Raw genomic sequence first — 24,102 nt, 5'->3', positions numbered from 1 at the left:
GCCGGCCGTGGTCAGGTGTAGCGATCCTGTTTGACGCGCCGCCGGCGCCGGACCGCGGACTGCGCCGTTACACCCACCCAGCATTCGTTACACCCACGCAGCTGCATTCGTTCGTTCATTTAGCCCACGCGCGTCGCTGTGAGGTCCAGTTATATTGACTGTTTCTATTACGGCCTGACATGGTTTGGAAGTCGATGCACCGCGAACAGGGAAGCAAAACGGCGCGCAAAGAAGTGTGTCACGAAAACTATGTTAAGCTGTAAAGGATAGACAAACCCATGACCGTTGTTAGCCTGTAACAGAACAAATAAATATATCTTTGGACCCCGTGGGATTTAATAGGGAGACACCACCGATCCCCATTCCTAATACCAGGCATCAACGACTTACAGAACACAACAAAGTAAATTATGACTAGGCCCCTCCACCTCACCGGTACGACTCTCCCCTAACCCACCTGTCATCGCGCTCCTTTGCTCGACCGATGCCGCGCCCTTTCCTCGCTTTTGCATGGCCGGCTTCGTGTGCGCGCTGGACACGACAGGTCCGGAAATGAGCCCGGTCTCGAGCGCAAACGGTGTTGCCAGTCTGCAGAGAGCGGCGTCAGAGCGTGGTCAGAGCGAGCCCCGAGCGCCATGCATTTGGAGACGTGGCGCTGTCTGCGTTATGATATGTGGCGAATCTGTGACGTCATTAACACCTTTCAGCGAGACTTGAATCAGTGCCACAACCAGGGCATTTTCGGCGTTTCGGGCGGCAGAAGTGTGCCGTTGCGCTCTGCTGTGCCGTAATGATGGTAATGTTGTAAGCTATGTGCGTACCTATATGGCGACATGTGCTTGGGATGGGTTGCTAGCAAACAAAAATTAATAACATTCTGTACCAGTTGGCACTTTCCGTCTTGTTTCTATCGCCCCGATTGCCCGGTCAGACGTCAGCCCAAACACTTGGCGTCAGACATCTCGCGCTCCACTTGGACTGTCAATCGCCACGCCTTGGCCGCAACAGATGCCTCACTTTTCCTAGCCAGGGTTCACAGCAGGCACTCAAAGGGAGTGTTCCACATTGGTATGACATTTTGAACTTGAATAGACATCTTGAAGATCATTCGGTGAAGTTCAACGCCTTGCCTTTCTTAAGACATAAAACCCGCTTGTTTCTGAGCTATGCGCCCCCCCAAGATGTGAGAACTATTTCGTGCAGGCTATCTTAAGTCTACCCGAGCACCCATTGGCGTCATAGTGACGCCATTAAAGTCCTGCCATTTCACTGTTCATGCGGCGCTGAAGGTCAAGACGAAATACAGTTGTTGAGTCGTTCATATCTGGCGCTCGAGAGCACGCTGTTCAGATGAAACGGCCGTCAATTGCCATTCAACCAATATTGTGGAGGCAATGCAGTGTTATAACACGGATTACGTTTTGTGTAACATAACACAAGAAGTTTTGTTTTCCTCGTAGTTATTACGAATATAACACTCGTAAAGTAATAATTTAAAGGGAGCGTTGTGTGAGGTTTTGAATTAAAATACCATCTTGACGATTATTCGCTGCAGCTCACAGCCCTATTCTTCTTGACACCTAAATCCGTCTAGTTTCTGAGCCACGCACCTACGAAGATGTGCAGACTTTTTCGCGCAGACTATTCCAAGGTTGCCAAAGCATCTAGGACGTCCTAATGACGTCATTCAAATCCGGCTATTCCAGTGCCCATCCGGCGGTCCATGCCAATAAAGCTTTAATGTTGAGTCGTTCATATACGGTATTCGTCAGCACAATTTCCAGGTATACTGGTCGCCAATGGGCTCTCCATCATTGTGCAAGATACGATGGGGCAATTAAATAATCACGCATTGAGGAACATAATGACAAAGTAGGGGAATTGCATTGTCTGGAATAGTTATTTCTACTCAAAAGAATAGCAAGAGTTATAAGTGAGCTTATGCCGTCATATCTGACGCTTGCCTCAATATATTCAAGTATGGAACATTCCATTTAACAAACCCTCCCTTTTGATTACAATGTATCCTGGTAAGACAGGATAATAAACGTCAATGGAAAGATAAATACCACCTGAAACATTATCTACATCGTTTTCGACCTTCAGTGGCTTTATTGTACAAACGAGCAGCGTTGGCTACAATGCGCTGTGGGCCATTATTAGCGTTAGCATACGTTACGTTAAGAAAAATGTACTCCACGGGCTGTTTTGTGAGTTATCGTTTATATATATTAGAAATGGTCCTAGGATCTGGTCCGAAGCCGAGTGCAGTTGGACTCTGCGGCCACGTGGCACAACCACTCGTGCTGTCACTACAGTCAACGAAAAACACTTAACCAGCATGCATTTGCCAGTTTTTGGGATTTCATCGACGGATCTGCAAAATTTGTGTTGGTCGGGTCGGGTCGACAGCTGCTGGACCGGGCCGCCGATCCGTGACCTTTGCATTATTTTAACAGCGCACATCAAGGTGCTCAGGAAGTCGGCTGCCGCTCGGCTGATCCCTCAGGCAGAAACGTTGCCAGTGGCAATGGGAACGTGCCGTCGAATTCATCGCAGATAGTTGCATAACAACGGTTGCATGCTTCTCTCGCAGTGGTCAGAAAAATGTGGCCGCGCGACAGGTATGTACGTGCATCAATGTTCATTGTCAATTTCATTAGGCGAGTCGGTTACCACACAGTTCAGGGTGCACATTTTGTTGTGACATTTGAAATGATCAAGCAGTCTGTCAGGCCATCTATGTGTCGTGACCAGGTCTGATGTCCAGTGTGTTAACACATTGTTTGTTCTCAGCTTACAATCTGGAACCAAAGCGTAATCGAGTACACCGACCAAAATTCAAATATTTTGCCCTTCATTTGCAAGTAATCCCTTCAGCTACACCCAAGAACGATTGCCGGAATTTCTTCAGACTAAAACTTGTTACGTTGAAACGATTTTGGACATTCCTTACGCTTAAGATTGCTTTGGATTATTCAGACCACATTTTAAAATGTAAACGATCCGACACGCCTTCCCAGTCGCGGAAATTTGCCTCTACACTTGAAATGACGATGAACACATGATAAGTGGGAGAATGGATGTTGCCTGGATACTGTTTGCCGAATGGCATGGATGTGTCGGATAATTGATATCGTGCACACCAAGAAACAACTGTTAAAAACTGGTAACTATGACAACCCGGCAATTTAGCTCTCTCCAATAGGTTTCATATATTGAAGAGTTAACAAAGCTCTGCACCACCAGTCGCCGGGCGGCGGGGGGAGAAGACGAGGCAAAACGGAATCCGCGCCGTCTTCCCGTTGAAAATCCGTGAACATGCGCTCGGGTTGGGTCAAGTTTAAGCCCTGTATAGCTGCAAACAATTGAATAGCAATTCGTTTGGCGTGAAACATTCAGATGAATCTTGTAAGGTCGCTGACCTACGGCGGGCCAAAGTTAAGCAATGGATTCAGCGAAGGCTTTCCAGGAGAACATTCAATCTAATGCTACAACGTAGTGCTTGACGAGGCCATATGTCTCTGAGGTAGTTTCATATCAACACAAAGGTTAAATTAACAAGTTCCAGTGATCTAGGGTAAAGTATGAGGATCACACCAAGATCAAAACCAGGCCGTTTTATTACTCTAGAGCTTCCTGTATGGAGTACTTTCCGCTGCTCACTTTTAGCTTGCCGATAACAGAAACCGCATTGTACATGTTTCATAGATCTTGTAAACGTCATAATAGGTCCTTAGGTTGACTTAAAATGGCCCAGTTCAACGTTTTTAAACATACTGCCTAGCGTTATCCTTGACATTTATTAAAACGCAAGGATTAAGGCAGTCTTGTATGATTTTGGTCATTATGACCTTTCAAAGCTCAAACAAGGTCACTGACTTTTAATCGGCACCAGTGATTTTTTGCTCAGAACAGGTATCTAGGCTCACGGCAGTTGCATGAGAGGGTGTAGAGGCACTTTGTCACCAATCTAGAGTTTGACCTTGTGTGACCTTGTTTGACCCGAAGGTAATAAAGAGCGAAACTTAAATTGTGACGCAAGTAATTTCACGTACAGGTCAACAAACTCTTTGAATTTGGTGTCCATAGCTTTTCTTAATTTCTGTGATCTTAGGGGTCAAATTGACCCCCAACTGAGCGACGGGTATTCAACCGGCCACCCGGGTGCCTCTTGAGACGTGCTTTGTTGCACGGTTGTCGATTTATATTTTTTTGAGTGGGCCACTGCCCCCTCCCGATTCGCACTTTGGCCCCTAGCAGTCAAATGCTTTTTTGTTTGAATGTTTCATGCTTGTTGAATTTTGTGTTGCTTTTGTTGTTGAATTCCGTTGCTTTGCTTTGTCTTAAAAAGTCCAGCGGGACGTAAGTGCAATGCGCAGCATCAAAACATTGGTGTTACATAGTTTTTAGTGCTCATCACGTTATTATGAACTTACTATTCTTTAATGCATTATGTTTCAGTGTAAGGACCTCCTAAGATGTTTTCAACAAAAAAATGTCATGTCTATGGTGTTACATCCATGCCAACTTGAAATATACGTCTTTGTTTGCCGGAGCATCTCTCACTGACTCATAAGCTCCAACTTTTGTGACTTGAATTTTTCACTCCCGTAAGGTCTTTTTGCGATCGAGTTTTTCACTCCCACCCTAGTTCAAAGGCAATTCTAGCTCACTGGTCTGACTGTGCAGACAGACTCTCATCAGCTAAACGCGATCAGGTGTCCAAGGTCTGGGCCTCTTCCAAAAACCTCACTGTTAGATGTCCATGGCTTCTTTCTTCTTTCAATATAATCCTGCCTGTTTGGATTTGTTCCCGAACAGCTGATGAACCGGATGACCTCGAGCAATCTATCAAACGCTAGATGATGGTGAGACTAATCTACTAAAATTATCAGATAGACATGCTTAACATAACTAACCTACAGGGATGTAGTCTACTGGTCAGTTGGGGGATTGTGTTTTCTAGGCAGGGATGTAGTTTTTTTTAACCTCGCCCACTGCAGTATTCCTCGTTTCACGTGCTGCCTGTGCGTGTGGGGTGGGGCGAACAATAGTTAACTACACAAAATTTTGAGAAAAAATCCATTTTGCTGCAAAGATAATTACCGGCTCCAGGAAAACGCCATCATATAATTCCGGCCCTAAATTCCTTTGGATGGTCGAGTATCCCGGTCGTGGTGGCGTACCGCGGCAAGTGTTTAGGGCGCTGAAGGAGGTAGGCGCGCCTCTGGAGCTCCGCTCGCTTTTTGCGCCATGCGCCGCCGTTTCGAGTGGTGAATCGCGCGCCTCGGACAGAGGTAGCCTACACTTGCCCAGACACCAACTGACCACCACGTAGAGGGCGTTCTCGTATCGAGCCGCGGCAGCTTGAAACCGCCTGCCATCGTGCGTCCACCGTGCCCCAACACTGAGCGCGCTAAGACCCCAAACGTGATGCGATTTTAACCACTGACAACTGATCTGACCCGGCCCATAGTGCATCGATAAGTCTGTTTGAGCTCTGTGGTCACTTTGGTGTACTTTTTGTGTGTGCCTTTTCGTGCCGCACCTGTGTGACCTGAAACCGAATAGCCACCATGTGGATGGTTTCCAAAACACTGGTACTGATACTGACACCGACGCGTGACAATCTCAGTCGGGCCGTGTTCAACCGCGACTGTGCGGCGCACGCAGTCTGAAATGTTGACATGTGACGGGACTGTCGTGCCCTCCCCGCAGGTGGGGCAAGATTCGGATGTTGGAGCCGTACGAGTACAACTTCAAGTACCACCACCCGGTGCCGGAGCTGGCGGCGCACAGGCCCAGCTGCCCTATGGCGGAGGTGAGTCAGCCACCGGAACGGCAGGCCACCATACAGCGCCGTCGGCCAGGCAGCGACGCACGGGCCACATTGGGGGGGGGGGGGGGAGAGGGAGCCGTGGCGATTGTGCACTGAGTTACATGGCTGGTCACGGTTGGATTAAAAACGGGGTAGTCAGCCCATAAACCTGGAATCTGTTTGCCATCAATGTGGTAGATGAAAGACGTGTGTGTAGATAAGACCAGTTTGATATTCATATTCCAAGAGAAATCGACGACTACTTCGATGCTGTCGAGGGTTGAACCAACGATAAACAATAGGCTCTGACTCGGCGCACCAAGGCATTTCGCGAGAAACGATTTATTTTGTTGGCAGCTATATCAGCGCAGTACCCTTATGCCGACGGAACACCGGAACACTTGGTTTTCTTTTTTTAAAGGAAGCCAAGAAAAAGGAAGGCATTCTCTGGAGGCATAGAACACGTAATGTTACGTTAACAACTCTCGTCTGTTCGGAGCCATTGAAAGACGCGACCTATGGAGGTCACCGGAAACCATATCAACATTTGGCACCGCCCATTATAGCATACCGCGCCCGTTCAACAGTGAACTGGCGTTTTGAGACAATTCTAAGCCCATGTTACTTGAATCCATGCACCGATTGCATCACGGGTTTAAGGTCCAGGCGCCAGGTGATCTACCCACGGTTGCGGTTAGGTCAGACCGTTTCATGATTATTGTTTTAGCTTAGGTGACGAACTTATTTCTAGGCAAGTAATGGAATGGCAAGCCGAATGATACTGATGTCGCTGTCATCATGCTTTGGTTTCGAGATGATTATGTATATGCATGTTTTGAAAGTATAAAGATGTCCTTAAACGTCAAACTGGTTAAAAATGTTAACAAAATACCAACCAAACAACACCGGCTGTGTCGAACGTGCCTAACATATGAGCTGCGTTGTAAAATGGACCTGTAACGCAACTGCTAACACAACTGTAAACCTCCGGCTGGTAGCGTTGCAGCTACCAGCCGGAGGTTTACGTGGCAGTCTTTAATGGTCGCGCATATGAACTTACACTTTTTCCGAAGTCATATACGTCCAGCAACATCTGAAACAGCATAACATCGACCCGACGTCAATGACCGAAACCTGATTTCGACGCCGGATGCCAAACAAAACTACTTCCATGCCCAATAACATCTACCGCCGAGACAGAAAGCGTGGTAGATCAGTGGGAAAGATGTTTTAAGTGTATTTAGGGCTGGGTTTTCGCTGCTCAGTCCCTTTCCCGCCCTTACCCTATTTTGCGAAGCACGCCGCTGCGGTGAAGGTTTGGCGGCCGTGACACGAGACGAACTCACCACCAGACTGCCCTAGCGTGAGGTTTGGGATTAAAGGCCCATTTCCCAGCGGAGACAAGGCGGGAATCTGCGATTTATATTGGACGAGGCCCGTGAATCAGTGAGGGCCCCTTTGTCGATCGGAGCACTACACTGCCCAACAAGGGTTCTATATATGCAAGGAACCCAGATTCGGTGTGGGCGGTGTTCGAGGGGCCCGCAGAGAAGCCCGAAGGGCCTCTCGGGCCCGACGATCAAATGCTTGATTAGAGGATACGCAGGGCTATCTGTGGATCACATTAAGGAGCCCGTCCTCCGGGCCTTCCAATGTCAGTTAGAGGCCTCGCACCGATTGGGGACCCTGGGGCAATGAGTTTTTTTTTTGTATTTCGGTTATAGATCACCAACACCGAACAGACAGCTCTGTGTCGGTCTGAGCCCTGGGAGCTCACTTATCAAGCAGGGACAAGACCGCGACCCGCGATTAGCATTAATGGGGAGTTTGGGACCCCTGAAACAGTGAGGGTTCATTTGTCGGTCAGGGATCCACAGAACCCAACAGATGGTTCTGTGTCACCAAGAAGCAAGAAGCAAGAAGTCGGCCAGGGAAACGTTTGTTGAACAGGGACAAGATTGGGACGCTAAATGCCATAGGGAATCTTGCATTGGTCGGGGTCCTCAGGTAATGAAGGGAGATGTAAGAACTTATGATGGGGGGTACCAGATGAGACAACGGAAAGACCCTGTGTCAGTCTGTGTCAAAGACACTGTGTTTGCCAGTGCCCCCAGTACCAAACGGGGCCCTCCATTTCATTTCAGCCAAGGGCCCTCGAACTGGATTCTCTGTGCCAATGATTTGACCACCTGCGGTGATAAGGTGTCTCGTTGCGTCAATGAGGGCTTTCCCTCCGATCTAGAGCCAGATGCCTGGGCCAGGGGGCCTTCGACGTCAGGTGTCAGACAATGTATGATTGATCCCCTTGAGGGCTTCCGTATGGACCAGGGGACACCGCCCCTTTAGTGCCGGCGTTACAGCGAGTAGACAGCCCGCTCCATAACGGAATAGTCGTTCAGTCCCTGACAGGAAATAGAGTGTGTTCCCCAGTGTTTTACACTCTGGGCGTTTTGCGCGGAAAAGGCAAGGGATTTCTGTAGCACTCAATAGGGCGAATCAAAATCAGGCAAAACATAAAGTGACCAATACAAACGATTACGTTCATCCTTGTTCAGAACTAAGTTGTAAAGCGGCTTACATAAAAAGTTATAAGTATGCGTGCTCGCAATCTTACGAACAAGGATTCCGATGGCGGGGGTTGCATTGCCAATGAACGCAAGTGACGTAGGCTGCTGCAGTTAACACCGGGCAGCGGACGCCTGGCACGCGAGAACAACTATCGTGAAATGGTGCTCTCGAATGTTTTTCGAAGTCATTTCGAACCGTTCAAAAATAAGGTTGGACTTATATTGTAACCGCGACATCCCGCACAATCTCGCTATTGTCCTCTCCACAGCAACAAAAGCACGGAAAGGGAGATCCTATCTTTACTTGCGTAACTCCACCAAGAGTCCAGAGTCCACCAACAAAAGCACGGGAAGGGAGATCCTATCTTTACTTGCGTAACTCCACCAAGAGTCCAGAGTCCACCAACAAAAGCACGGGAAGGGAGATCCTATCTTTACTTGCGTAGCTCCACCAAGAGTCCAGAGTCCACCAACAAAAGCACGGGAAGGGAGATCCAATCTTTACTTGCGTAGCTCCACCAAGAGTCCAGAGTCCACCAACAAAAGCACGGGAAGGGAGATCCTATCTTTACTTGCGTAGCTCCACCAAGAGTCCAGAGTCCACCAACAAAAGCACGGGAAGGGAGATCCTATCTTTACTTGCGTAGCTCCACCAAGAGTCCAGCACCGATTCACGGTGCAGTGTTAATCCGTTCCGTTCCGTTCCGCTAATTCGTAAAGAAATGCACAGGCTAGATGTGCTCTTGGATGACCTTTTAAGTGTAGGAATCAAGTCCATGCTTGGTTTTGATGGTTGTTAGGAACTAACTCAAGTTTGTTTTGCCCCGGAAACAGCATGGGGCCCCAAGACAGTGTAATGAGGCTTAGAATTTCCAGTTTACATCTTTTCCAATCATTGAATAATTTTGTTGACTTCTCATAGGCTTTTCACTTTCGCTTACAGCTGTCTTTGGTCGCCTGGAAGTCCAGATATATCCAGTTTTGCTGCTTCGGTGTTGAAAACCTGCACCTGCTCGGCCGGCTATGGCCCCTCGGACCCCACTGGCGCCTTCGGCGTCCAAGGGGAGGCATGGCCCCGTGCCCCCCCCCCCCCTGGATCCGCCCCTGCCTCGACTGTCAACTGCATGGCGTGGAACCTAGTGCGACGTGAGGCAGCCCATGTCCCACGCATCACACTTCTCCTGCCGCCCACAGGGTGGCAGCACCCTCCACTGCGCTGAGGTGAACGGCTGTCGTGCCAGCCAGCGCTTAACATGTGGCGATGTGAAATGATGGTGTGGGTCGTACAAACGATGGGGTACGAATGAACATGTCTTAGATGTCAATAGTATAGGGTCACAAATTTCTTTGGATCTAAATATTCTTTACGTCATGAAAGAGCCACAATTCCTGAAACTGCCATCTGGGAGGCAGATGTGGTGCTCATTACGCGCTTCTGCACCGCACTCTCGTATGTAGCTCTGAATGTAATGTAGCTCTGAATGTACGTACTACACAGGATGGCAAACGTATACACCACCCAATCTAATTCAAATCCCCTTTCATATAATGTCCACTGAAGTAGGAAGCCCACATGTACTTGCGACCTATGGAATGTACACGAGCGTGGGTGAAGTACCCAGAAGAGTGTCCAGCGTGCTGGTCGCGTGCTCATTCGGGCTGTTAGTGTGTCACTGACCGTTCACCCAGTCCGCGTGCGGGGCGAAATGCCAGCGGCAGCCATCCTGAGTCACACAAACCGCCGCGCTGCGTTCGCAGCCGAGTCAAAACCCGTGCTATTTGTGCATGACGCCTCGCATACGCGGGCTCAGTCGAGTCGTGTGGCCACCGTCGCCCGTCCTGTCCGGTCAGCTGGTGACAATTGGCGCCGCCGGCCCCCTCACCACGCCGTCCCACGCTTCACATCTGTTGGTTCGAACATGTCTTTTCACCATCGCCACCCGTGCACCGGGCGGATTATCTCTAGCCATCTATAGGATACGGGCACAAATGGGCTATCACCAACGCAAACGGTAAAGAGGAAGAGAACCTGTTTGCACCGTCAATATTGAGGACGTGAGCCCTTCAGTCCTCATCCTCGCTTCAATCTGCATTCTTACAACACCCCGTGTATCCGGAGGAAACTGCATGCGTCAGTCACGAGTGGGCTTAAGTGCCCCTTGAGCCCACTCGAGCCCGCTCGTACGGGGCCCCGTACGAGCGGCGGGCACATACTCCGCATAGGGGCCCTTGTGCGGGCCAAGTCCCGGCGGAGGCCCCCAGCTCATGTAGTTTTGGCGCACCACTATCCACTATCCTTCATCCCTCAGCCCTGAAATTGTCACAACTGGCCGAACGGCTCTAATCGAAACCAGTTTGTCGTCATTGGATTTTACGACGCACTCAGCTGCTGAGGCTACATAGCGTCGCCTGCCTCTCACCCTGGCAGGAAGAGCGAACACCGCGGAAAATCGAGCCCCTTACCTCCGTTTTCCAAGACGCGCAGTAGTTAACGCAGACGCCTTAACCACTTCTACCCACAACAGTGAAGTCTTCGCCATCTCACTGATTAGCTTCGGGACCGTGGGCCACGCCGAACTGATCTACTGGCGTGGACCAGTCACATAGCTTCCACTCCTGCGAGAACTCTACAGACCAGCCTCCACTCACGCGACGGCGAGCTGTGGAGCATAGCACAGGTTCTGCTGGCCATCTCGCGCTATCCGGACCTTGAAAAAGTCTCCCCGAAATAGTCTGCACATCTTCCCAGGCATGTAGCTAAGGAATTAGGGGCGCTGAGGTCTCAAGAAGCGCAGGGTTGTGGACTGCAACTCATGATCTTGAAGAAGATGAAATGACCCAGGTTAACATTTTGTTTTCAGGAACATACTGGCTAGCGTAATCTTTGCCGCTTATTCAAATGCAAAATTCAAAGCAATCTTGTATGATTCTTGTCACTATGACCTTCAAAAGGTCAAGCAAGGTGACCGACCTTGAATGAGCATGTGACCTTTTGCTTAGAAACGGTTATCTAGGTTCTGGGAGCACTTTGAACACCAACTTGGAATTTGACCATGTTTGACCTTAATCGACCCGTTTTTCATGACCTAGGAACCTGAAACTTTGGCCTAAGTGAATTTACCTACAGATCAACGCACCCTGAATTTTTTTGTTTCTAGCTTCCTTAGTTCTCGAGATCTCAGCGGTGGGTCAAATTGAGCGAGCGAAGGGTATCCATCCAGCCACCCGGGCACGTGTTAAACATGTCGGCAGTTATAGAATATTCCCACCTCTCTGTAAATAGTGACATCACCATTCTACCCAAGTGAAAGTAATCTCAGAATGCTGGTGAGGGATGTGGCCTTTGGCCGATACTCGCTGCGGTGAGTGGTCACAGGGCAAAGCCATCTGCATACCACCAAGCACGACCAGTGTCAGCCGGCCGACCTGACGCGTAGCTCTCTGTGGCCGCTCTCTGTCAGGATCGGACCTTGCGCGTAGCTCTCTGTGGCCGCTCTCTGTCAGAGCCGACCTGGAGCCAAGCTCTTTGTGGCCGCTGCGGAATAGCAAATTGTCGCTACGGGACCAATGCGTTAGCTATACGGGCTTGACTGGCAGAAGAGCGCGGCCAAACTCAGATATGACGAAAGCAAGTGGTCGTTTCTATGCGCGCGTTGGTCGGCAGAAATAAACACAAGCAACTAGATATGGTAGAACTCCTGGGATTAGCATACGAAGATCGGACACATGGTAAACAAAGTTAAATGCTTTGAAAGGTAAAAACGAAGGAAGCTTCGTGAACGTTTTTTCGGTGATTGCCAGCCATTCGAGTCCAGAACATGCTGAAACATATCATAAGCCAATAAACGTGAGCATCATGCGTGTAACTCCTCTTACACTCCCAGATAAGGGATGGCCGGCAGTCCCCTGCACGGACCCAACTCTGTCCGCTGGAACGCTGCTCTGTGACAGAAATGATGAAGCACGGCAGCTACCGTTGCTGTTTGTGCGGCGCCTGAGAATCGCTGCTTTTGCACCCTGTGCGTCGGAAGCCTTTGCTATGTCTGTCAGGCCTCTGTAATCCGGCTGCTGGTGCGATTGCGCCCGAGCCCGAGCGACGTTACCGTTAAAGTTGGGCGTCTGTGACAACTTAGACCCTTTCCAGTCGCAGCGGGGCCCGCGCGGTAAACCAGGTATTATTGTTATGGCCACCAGCTCCGTGCAGTAACTAGAGCAGCATCGCCCCGCAGTCGAGCCTGCGCAGCACTTGGTTCGCCGTTGCCGCCGCGGTCCAGCCGTGCTGTGATCCGTCTGGTGTGCCATTGCAGCCGATGCTGGCTTCTCCGTTCGAGCTACACTGCCCGCTGGAGCGGCGGCTGTCGCCCTACAGTCGGCGCTGCTCATCGCTGTCAGCCTACCTGGTGGCGGCGCCACAAATGGCGCGCAACAACAGCGACCCGGCGCCCCCACCGCCGCCCATCGCCACCGTCACCATCGACGTGACGCCCAGCGCGCAGGGGACGCCATGCCCCGAGCTCCGTGGAGGCGACGGCGTCACTGCCAGCACGCAGGGGGCGCCCTGCCCCGAGCTCCGTGGAGGCGACGGCGTCACTCCCAGCACGCAGGGAACGCCCTTCCCCGAGCTTGGCGAACGCGACGGCGTCACACCCAGCACGCAAGAGACGCCGACCCGCGGGCCCAGCGGCGGTGGCGGCGTCACGTCCAGCGAGCAGGGAGCGTCGAGCCACGAGTACGCCAGCGGCGCCTGCGGCTGCGGCGGTGGCGCGGCCGACTCGGTCGTGTGACCCCGGGCAGCACCACGCCGCGTACAGGACGACGCCGCTGCTGCCGTCGCCGCCCCGACGACGGCCGAATGAGCAGGTTGGGTGGCGACCGGACGAAAGCGTGGACCCGCTGGCCTTCCGCAGCGGCTGGGCGGCGCGATGGGAGCGAATGCTTCGAAATCAAACGACAATACGGGAGATCGCTGCTGAGAGCCGGAGACCTTGCGCCTGCTGCGCCCCACCGCTTGGTGGGGTGACGTGTGATCGTGCCATAGCGGGAAATGTGCGCAGGACGCCGACCGTCGCGGGTGATCACACGTTATTCATCTGGTGGAGGAACGCTGCTGCCTCGCGGCTGGGTCGTCCGCGTACCAGCGGACCGCGCGTGCCAGTCACGGAAACCCCACAGAGTGCGTTTGAAGCCGACGATCAGGCGGACGCTTCTGCGCCTGTTGCCAGTCAGCCCACGTCAGGCTTCATGACGCGGCGGCGGTGAGCGTCATTCGTGCCGGGCTGGCCTGTGACATTCCTTGAGACGCTATCCACCTGCCAACCCTGCTTGGCGTGAAACAGGTTTGTGGGTGGCAGTATAGCCGGCAACTGTAGCTTTAGTACTTGTGATGACTCCTGTCCGATGGATGCGTTTTTTTTTGCGCGGTGATTTGCGGAACGTGTCACGCCCAAACTCGTGGATCGCCGAAGCCTTTCGGGATTTACATACCTTCCGTGAGTGCGACGATGGTGACTTTTACGTTGTGGTGTTTCCAGGCCGGTATGGGTCCGGTTCGGACGGGCTCGGATTTGAACACGTAACCGTTCAGGGTTCGGAATGAATCAAATCGATTCAATTTACAGGCGTATTTTCTTTGTATTTAACCTATACTTAATTTAGTTTACTAGTCAGTTACAAGTATTACCATTGGCGGTCTCTGCTGCAGGCAGTCCAATCTTAAAACAGGTGTGTCTTGTGCGATCGGGTAAAAACCGGAACCAACCGGATTATGATTCCATGGCTTAAGCATGGGCTTGGACTCTCAGAATCGAAGTACTCTGGCTCAGTCTCGGACTATTTTACCGTGAAAAGGGCCGTAGTCTGGCTTGGCTCACTTAAGGTGAGAGCTCTCAGACGCGGAGAGACTCAAGACGCGGACTACATTCTGGACTCAGACCCGGACCAGGACTCGGACTTTGACTCGAGTTCTTGGACTTGGACTCCATGCCTGATTTTAGTCCTTTGTGGCGTCCCTGTCGACACGTCCTTTCCGGTCAGGCGCACACCCAACGTTCCTAACAGTCATATCGTGATGCCTTCGTTCCCAACATCACGTCCACCGTGATGCATTGGGATTATCCACTACTCTCGTCCGGTAAAAGGTGTTGATGCATCTGAGTTGTCACAAAAAGGCTCTATCGGCACTCTGAGCCTGTATGCAACGGCGTGTCATGCAGTTGTTCTTCTGTATTTGTCGTGCGCTCTCATGTTTGTGCTTCCCCATTCTCCCCCTTACTCCCGCCATGGTTACTGAATTCCAGTTTCACGTCCTGTAAATTTGGTCCTATTTGTTCTCTTTTCAATCTGCCACGCATCAGTAAGGCTGTTACAGTGTGATCAGTTGCGTAACACATCACCATGTACCGTTTCAATCGGTCTGCAGTCTGTTACAGTCTGCGCTTGCATTGCAAATCTGATCTCCAGGGTGCAGTCATCATCGGTCCGTTGCAGCACCTTCCACGCCCAAACAGCGGATTCGGACGTGTGACTTCCAGGCCTCGGTGAGTGGTGCGACCCTGGTGACCGCCCGGTCAGTCAGGTCGGACGGTCACCAGAACGGCTCGGCTCACGCTCAGCTTTGGCGCTCGATCCACCGCTGGTCGGCAAGCCCTGGCAGTGGAGCGAACATGCCGAGAACAGCCTCAGAGAGCGGTGAAATGTGATCTCCACCATCAGATTTCACGTTTGAAGCTTGTTGAGCTGTGTAAATCTCACACAGCCATCCCGGAAATGTGATGTGATGACAATCAACAGTGGGTTTGTCAATAAAGCAGCTGGTATGCCTCAGAGGAAGGCATTTGCGAATCTGTCTGCAAACCAAACTGGCCTGCTGAAGATGCCTTAGTGCACAATGGCATCCAGGAACATCAGGTGACCCAAGTCGAGTTGCACTAGCAAGGAAGCTTTTACCGAACAGTAATCAATTTAGCAACATAACTCAAAATATGTTCAGGACTACGTGTTACAAATATGCATATATTCAAGGAGGCGTCACATAGTTCTCCCAAGAACACATGTTCGTAACTTGCCAGACTTCGTCTGGGCAGGGCTAACTTTTGCGGAGTTGTTCAGAGGCTCGACACTGCCAGTCGGCTGGCCCAGCCGCGGAAGCAAGCCCTTAGCAAAGACCTGTGGTGCGCACTCGACTCCGTGGGCGTGAGAACATCGACCGCGGCGCGAGAGAAAACGACCCAGCGGGGCCAGCGGCGGCAGCGGTCAGTCAGACAGACGGACAGCCTTTCTGCCCGCCCGCGTCCCATTTCGTGTGTCGCACTTTCATCGCCGGCGCCGTCGCCACCCTGGTGGCCCGTAAACTCCGTCCGAGCTGATCGGTCCGTGACCGGAATGGGCAGCGACCGGGCAGCGCGCGCTGCGGCCCATTCCCCGCCCGCTGGGCGACGCCTCAGCGCCGATCGGCGGGCCATTTGCGCGGCCAGCCGCCGACAATCCCACGTCCGATCGGCCGCGATGAAAGCGGCCCAAGTGGCAGCGCTCGGAGCGTCGGCGCTCGCCCGGCCCGGCCGCCGGCTCCCACAGTGGCCGGCCCCACTGCTAGAGGATGTCTTGGGGCGGCGCTGCCTGCCGACGCGCCCTGAACTTGGGCCGCCGGTGAATCCCGAAGCAGGCTGGGAAGCGGTGGCGGCCTGCGCTCCCGCCGGCGGACGCGTCATAGCCCTGCTGCCGCCGAGTGTGGCCTCAACATCCGCACCACCAGCTACGGCCACGAGGAGCAGCGCGTGTTAGGGGAGATGTTAGGTTGTGCCGCGATGCTTCCCTGTATGGCAGGCCGCGTCTTTGTCGCCATAACCGAGAGCAGTTCGCGGTGGGACATAGCGGTGCGGTGGGACATAGTGGATAGCGGATAATTTCGGGTATATAGATAGGTGCACGCGCAGTGCAGTGCACGGTGCACCACTGCAGACATCAGCGATGCAGCGGTAACTATGTAATCTTCGTGTAGAAGTTCCATGAAATGCAATTTTACGGGGGAATGCGTCTAGGCAGGGTGATGATTTTTCATTGTACTCGTAGGCTGACACGGAATTTCGACTTACTTCTCATGGTATCCTTCGTTTTGTATGAATTCACTTCCATTGCCCAGATATTCCGACTGCCCGAAATTTGTGGTGGAGGCGAAAATTTATCGGGTGACTCCAAGACGTTATTCACCATTAATTCACCGCTCATAGCGCAAACGCACCGTTAGCGTCAGCGTCTTCCATTAAGCGAGCCTGTCAGCACTGACAACGAATTCCGGGCACCACGATTGCAAACTAAGCGTTTGGTTGCAGTTTTACGGAAGGACTGAAAAGAGCTATAAGCACCACGTATGGAATAATTCTTTTGACTGTCCCTCTCGTCCGGCGTGTTAGATTGTACAATCTACCTCAACAGGCGAGAGCAATAGTCCAAGCAATTATTCTACCCGGAACGTTTTTGCTTACATGGAGCTGCGCTCAACCGGCAGCTAAACTTGGAGAATTATCCAGAGCATCTATTTTTTCGTTATGGCATTTGACACTGAACACCAAAAATTATTATAGAAAACTTTCCATGCCGATGACAAAATTCGAATAATTATCACAGCCTGGCCAATACTCCTGGCCAATACAATGCCAATATGTGCCAGAGGGACGCTCGCCCCTCCCCCCCCCCCCCCTAGCAGCACACCAGCTCTATCAAGCCCATAGTGGCCAGATGAGCCACGATTCACAAGCCAGGGAGTCAATGAGGGCCACTCGAAAGAGCTAGCAATGAATGCACAACTGATTATTACTGTTATGAAAATAAATGTCTGCCTCACTTCAGCGATGGGGAAGTCACTCAGCCATATTACTACAGCAGAGAATGACTGCAGAGCTTCGCATGATGTTGTCGTTGAGCACTAATTATGGTGTACACAGGCGTAATGCATCAGATGCTTTGACATTGGCATATTTAAGTGACAGGTAACCAGGGGCGGATCCAGGATTTCGTCGTGCCTCGCTGTAAGTGCCTCATAAAACTCTAGCTCCCCCCTCGAGCCCCCATCACTTTCATCACCACCACCACTGCCACCGCCACCACCCCACAAAAAGGCCCTAGGAATTTAAATACTTTTTCAGATTTTTATCTTTTAATCAGGAGACTTCCACCGCGCATCGTGGAGGGAAGATATAGTTAGTAGACATGTAAATGGCGCGCCATTTTTTCCACAGACCGGCGCAGCACACCGTTCTGAGCTAGCTACTTCGGGGAAGATTGGCAAAACGAGCTAAATTTGGCTCCTAAACAGCAACAAAGACAGGCGTGATTACACAACTCGAATGACAATCCGTCCTTAACTTAGGGACGAGAAAACCAGCTCAATTTTGATTTTTGAAGGTCGTTGATCTTACAATGAATGGTGGATCACAAAAGCATTAAGTGTACACGAATTCCAATCGCAATGACTTACGTGGCATAGCATGACGCGAATATGTAAGTTCTTGTGGTTGTTGCAGAAAACGGCGAAGCCGATGATTTTCGTAGGGTTTTGTCGCAATACACCTTTTAGTGGAAAAGAGGGAAACTACCTGGAATGTGCGAATTATTTTGTGTTGGTAGCGCGGCATTCCGACAAACTTGTGCAGTTTGTCTCGCTGTTATAGAATACGAAAATAATGTAAAAACTGGAACTGAGAAAGGGGCCTCAAGCGATGCGTAAAGAATATCGGGTCAGCACATTTGATAACCAGGGCGTACTAGATATTCTGCGTCGCCGGCATATAAAGTTAACTTGAATTCGGACGCAAAACAAAGCGATACGCTGCTGCTATTATCGGTAACGAAGCTCCCCAAAAATGCCGCTACCTCCTTTATCGCAAACTTTGGCATTGGTACCTGTTTAGCCAGTATCTGACCAAATATCTCGAGGGATACGCGCAAATTTATTGTGGTGGAGAGGCATGTTCACTGTTACTCTGCTAAGATATTTTTCATGCAAATTGTTTTGTGCATCTCAAAAAGGTGACTTAAATGCCCCTCCCCCATCAACTAGGTATATACATGGGTTACTTGTTCAGATATATTTTCTGCACGCAGTTAGAGTGGAAACATAACTCTCATTTCGATGAGCAGCTTTTTCGCTACGCCGAAACGGAGCGACTTCTTTACACTTCGTATTTTGTATATACATAATCGGCTACATATGGGCGTGCGTATAAGTGGCAACTTCACTTGACTCATATGCCACTCTTGCCCTTATCGGTTCTATTTGTTCGATTACGGATATATTCATCTGTTATTGTCGCTGCCTGATACAGATGCTCGTTGGTGGTGGATCTCGCTTTAGGTATAGTTCAACGTAGTTTGTCACGTCAGTTCGTTCTGCAATCGTAACTGTCCACACTGACTTAGCTTAAACGTGTAAAAAAACAAAACAAGGAAAGACGCTGAACTTCGCGGCCAGAGTTGTGACTGGGATGCAGAGCTGGGATCACATTTCCCCAGGGTTAGGAGCGCTTTGCTGGACAAGGATGAAAGAGATCACGCACTGTCACGACTGCGCGCAGGTGCAAAAGGCCATTTCCGCGGCCAGTGTTTCCCATCAATATCAGACATATCAATTCGTCGCAGCTATGTGTCACCGGCGCGACACCCGTGCCGCAGCGGCCAGGATGCTGCCGTTCCCAAGGTGTCGACCAGCCACAACTCAGCGAGAGTTTGCATACGGAGCCGTCCATCTTGGAACGTCAGGTCTCCGGAGCCGACCGCCGGGGACAGCAGCGCGTGATGTCGCTACGCTGCACTTAGGGTGGTTTTGTTGTCGTGTGTGGTAATGAGGTTTTGGGTGGCACCTGCGCTTTGCCTTTGGTTTTGTTGTTTCATTTCGTAGTAGTTTGTCCTGTCTTGCATTTTTTTAATGCTTGCCAACAACCACCTGGGGTGCCAAAAAACGACTGTCTAAGAGGTCGACTCTCGCTTTCCTTCCCATTGGTTGTGCTGGCCTGGATCAATCTCCGGGAATTCGTCCAGCGCATGCACAGACACTATGGCCAGAGACACAGTCAGAGTCAGCGTAAGAGAGGGGGAACCGCGGTAAAGGGGCATTTCAAACCACTTTGACTGGAAGAGAAATTACCCGATTTTCTTGGGGTTTTACAAAGATATTGACGGTATCGCGGATTGTACGGCGGCGTAGATCGAAGGAGGGAAAAAGATTCACATTGATATGTTTAACTTTGCCTGTCTGGGAAAGTTGACACTTTCTCAGACCCTATCGGCAAAAAAGTACTTAAAAGTTCTAAGAATGTGCGCTCGCAGTCTAGCGTGAAAGAACACCGACGCCGTTGTTGCAGTCTCCATGGGCTGCGCAGTTCGGCTTCGCTGGTAACACCTGGTGGCGGTCATCGCGCGAGCAAAACCACCGCGCACCGGAAAGTAATGCTTTCAAACGCTTTACGAAATCAACTCGTTTGCTTGTACAGGTTACTTGGGTGCGACTATACGCTAAATTTTACGGGCATCAGAATTCACCAGTGCGGCTTGCAGCTCGACACCCAGAGCGGATTAGCTCGCACAGCACCATAAATTCATGACGCAAGGACGTTATCTCCATCACTTGTGTTTGGTGCTGGAACTGCCAAATTCGTTCAGAAAATCAGTCTGCAAAAAGCACGCCCTCTTCTCAACAAAATCATGGCGGAAACCCTGCTTCCAAACTTAGTGATTTGGGTAACATGGGCAGAAATTGGTTGACCAGTTAAATTAAGGAGACCAACGCCGACCTGTCAGATCCACTCCTGACCCAAGCAAAAAAGCTGGCTCCCTTCTTGGCCATGATCGGAGCCGCTCTGGGTATCGTCTCGACCGGTCTGCCACATCTTCCAGACCGGATCAATCATATATGCTCACGACCGTCTGATTTCAGAGCTACACCCTGGCCATCACCCAGCCAGTTTAGTGCGTCCCATCCGCGAAAACAGTACAATTGTTGTGCATCGTAGCTTAAGCACGCGAGCTTTTCACTTGCCCCCAAATGCCTTCGACACACACACACCCTCCCCCATTCCCGAAGCCAGCGGCCGAAAACCGAATACATTGGCGGAAATACAGGGTGTTCGAGGGTGTTCAAGCACGACAAAAAGCATCTAACAAAGCTCAATTCACGCTGTGTTCCATAAACAAACTTGCCTTAAAGTATGGTATTCAAGTTACATTACCTTGTGGTCTGATCCCCGCAAATTGCATGAAAACAGTATTGTTTTTTTTCATTAAATCATGAAAATAAATGTGATTATTTTGCAGTCTACTTCAGGAAGAGCGGGTAGTGATTGGTATTGGGCGTTGAAAACTTTGCCATCGAAGCATCTTATGAAAAACGGTTTTCCCTGAAATTTTCAGCGTGTCACACGAACTTCGACAAGACTGAACAATTAACTGCGTGTGGTTTAGCTTATGTTCAAGTGTATATACTTTTGTGGACATATCGCTGCTGGTGGAACGCTGATAACTTTGTGAAGGTCGTGAATGGTCTCGAGGTGTCCACGGCGGAGGGCCGAAAAGTTTGAAAAATTAACAGAAAGTCTCAAGGTCTCCGCAAAATCATCATCCCTTCTCATGTTCTCATGAGTGACACACTGGTTTCAAATGAGACCATGTAGCGGGAGGTCTAACCGTGGAGAACGTGCAGCATTCTCCCAAGAGGACTTACAGTTTAAGTTCTCGAAAACAGTTTTCACTGTGTGGTGCAGATATTCTTTGTAAATGTGATAGAATATTTTGAGAAAACCAGCCATGATATCATGATAAGAACACTGCGAACATCTTATAAACATACCACACTATTCACAGTCCTCACGTTTGTCACTCAAGTGCATAAATTTCACCGAGCATTATATATGGTACGAGCTATATAGCATACCGCACTGGTAAAGCAAAATAGATAAAATAGGGAAATAGCTGGGTGTCATTTACTCAATTCAGCAAACCATTTTCAAGTGTGCAATGATAGAAGCAGCATCACATAATGAGTTGCAATTTCCTACACTCCTGTTGGAGAATGCTGGCTATTCTTAACGATTTTAGCTGAACATCTCCAGTTTTTCACATGTACGGCTCAACAAAACACAGGGTAGAAATGTCATTGAGCAACTTATTGACTCCAGTAACACATGAGGCACATTAAACCGAGCATTGTGTTCACTTACTACCAGGAGGTCATCACTGGTGGGTGATGATGCTGAATGGCGTTCCTCGGCTGCCGTCTTTGCCCAGCTGTTTCAACGTGGGGTGCTGACGTTGTGACACTTTGAGGGGGGGGGGGGGGGGGGGGGGGGGGGGGGGGAGGCGGCCTCCTCGTGTTGAGCCGAACATTGCACACATCATGGTAGACAGCTACACAATTTTTAATTTTCTCCCTTTGCTCACATGTATGGATTATGAACTTGCACAGCTTTTGGAACATTTTGCCACATTCACCTGTGCTCACAAAAATAGATGAAATAGCAGCGTTAGTGCACAGAATTCAGAAAGCTTACCAGTTCTGAAAACAGGATTTCTGTGGTGGCAAGAGCACAACATAACGATTTTTTAAACTTCCCTAGTTATGATAAACAATCACACCTTTTACTCAATTCATCTAAACCTTGCAAATGTTTCACTTGCAGATTGTACCGAAATTCACTCGCACAGCGTAGAAGTATGCTTGTCATGTTTTATTGGTACCAATGGTACCTAACGGGTACAACGCAGCGTAATATATTTATTCATTGTTTATCTATCACGAATGGCGCATGACAATGTAATAATAGTGGTTTAATAAGTGGTGTGTGACAATAATAAGCAATCACACCTTCTACTTGCTGTTTTTGAGCGTGAGCGTGACCCAACGTGGGCAGCGATTCTGCTCTGTCATAACTCTCCATGCAATATTCTGAAAAACAAGCCATTACATACTAAACGGAGTTGACTTAACGTCTTGCAATCTTCATTCACACCTTAGATATGGTGGGAAAATCCAACAATCACCCAAAGGACCATAAACTTCACTATGGTGGCCGCCGTCTCGCGTGCGCCAGAATCGTCCAAGGCCTTAGCAATACAGTCCAGTGCTGGTCTGGAATGACAACTGCGCAAGTCAGACTGCAAAATATATAAAATTGATTTGCGCATACTGGCCTGTCGTTGATGCACTCCGCAGTGCCGTTTATGTCAATGGCAGCTTCTGGTCATTCACAAGATCATGTTTTTTAAGTGGGACGCTCACTTTAACACACCAACAAAACTAGTACGAAGCACGTTAAGAGTTACCATGCACAGCAAACGCGAATCGAACATCGTAAGAATGTCAGGAATGCTACGTCAGTTTAGACCTCTTGGAGGCCCGTAAAAAAACATGGCGCCCACACCTCGCGTCTCCCCGCTTACCTTCGTCCAGAAGACACCATCCGCCTCCCACGGTTACACACGCTGTGGCCACAGCTGTCGGGGGTCCCGCGTCTGAGTGGCTGACGTCGAGGACTGGTGTATTTCTTGTCTCCTGAACGATCTAGACTAAATGGAACAAGTCGCAGGCAAAAACGCGGGACACTGCAGGGCATCATCTAGTCTTTCATAATGCGTGCTGGACATAATTAGCTTCTGCGTCGAGCTGGTCGTCGGAGAGACGGGAATGGTGAGGAGAGCATGGGAAAAAGGTCAATAGTAAAACCAGCGTCACGCAAAAACGGGAACAGGTGGGTAAACAGCACCGAACTGTCACCAATGTGGTATTTGTCATTTGACTTGAAGACCAATAACCTTCTGTCATGCTCAGAATTACGCACATGCGTCGGTTCGGATACATCAGGGTAGTAAAGGGCGTGTAAACAATACAACACATGCCGTCGAAAAGGAAATGTTTTTCCGTGGACGTCAGGCACAGCCACACACATAAGTGTGCATGATTACTACCAACAAATCAATCGACAAGCATTGTACACACCATCAGCATGACCACTTCTGACGTCGGCAGGATCCTGACTACTTCAATAACACTTGGGCGATGTGAGTCATTTTTGCGTTTTACCGCCAAACAGTATCAAAAGAAATCGAAACCTAATTATACTCTATGTGTGGTTTAATCCCTGCTGTCGCACGGTAAGAAGAGTCACCCAATCGCCGGAGAATTTACCCGTCTAACTTTTGTTACCCTCGTCTGACAACGTCGACGATATAATATCTATCATATGATATTTCGCTGAGCGTGGGCATCCCAGTAGCGCAGGCAGTGGAAGCACAGGGAACACGTGCCCTCCCCCCCCCCCCCTCCCTTAGTCTCCCAGGGCCCTTCTGGCCCCTCGGAGCCTAGGATTAAAGGCCCGAAAAGGCGGCCGGAGGTCTCATTTAGGGCTCCCTCGCGCGAGCCGGGCACTCCAATGCGAGTCAGGGGGTCATGCACGCTGATCAGGGGCCCACTGAGTCGACAAGGGCCTATATTTCGCTAAGACTCCACCAGTAACGCAGTCATCATCAGCTCCGTGGCAGCATGGGCCTAATGGCCAATTTCCTGAGCAGGGACAAAGCCGGAGCCAGCGATTTACATTTCTCGGGCCCCACAGCGCCCAAGAGAGTCCTGTGTTGCCAAGGAACCCCAAGTGGGCCAGAGGGAGTGTTCGAGGAGGCCCGAAGAGCCTAGGGGGCCCACGGGTCCAACGATCAGGAGCCCGATTGGAGGGT

At 50.3% G+C, this 24,102-nt stretch overlaps 1 protein-coding gene across 1 annotated transcript in view; it reads left to right on the top strand.

Annotated features, from left to right (window-relative positions):
• LOC119090067 (translation initiation factor IF-2-like) overlaps positions 1-13,172 on the top strand; it is a 41,819-nt gene extending 28,647 nt beyond the window's left edge. The window contains exons 2-3 of the mRNA XM_037212862.1: positions 5,722-5,824; positions 12,696-13,172. Coding sequence (XP_037068757.1) covers positions 5,738-5,824; positions 12,696-13,172 — 564 coding nt within the window. The 5' untranslated portion in view covers positions 5,722-5,737. The remainder of the gene's footprint in view (positions 1-5,721; positions 5,825-12,695) is intronic.
• The last annotated feature ends 10,930 nt before the right edge of the window (positions 13,173-24,102 follow it).

The sequence above is a fragment of the Pollicipes pollicipes genome, unplaced genomic scaffold (genome assembly GCF_011947565.3).
Source record: "Pollicipes pollicipes isolate AB1234 unplaced genomic scaffold, Ppol_2.1 Scaffold_3087;HRSCAF=3621_pilon_pilon_pilon, whole genome shotgun sequence".
In the NCBI taxonomy this organism is placed as follows: domain Eukaryota; kingdom Metazoa; phylum Arthropoda; class Thecostraca; order Pollicipedomorpha; family Pollicipedidae; genus Pollicipes; species Pollicipes pollicipes.
The sequence above is the reverse complement of the archived record's forward strand: the minus strand, read 5'-3'. Positions and strand labels throughout refer to the sequence as shown.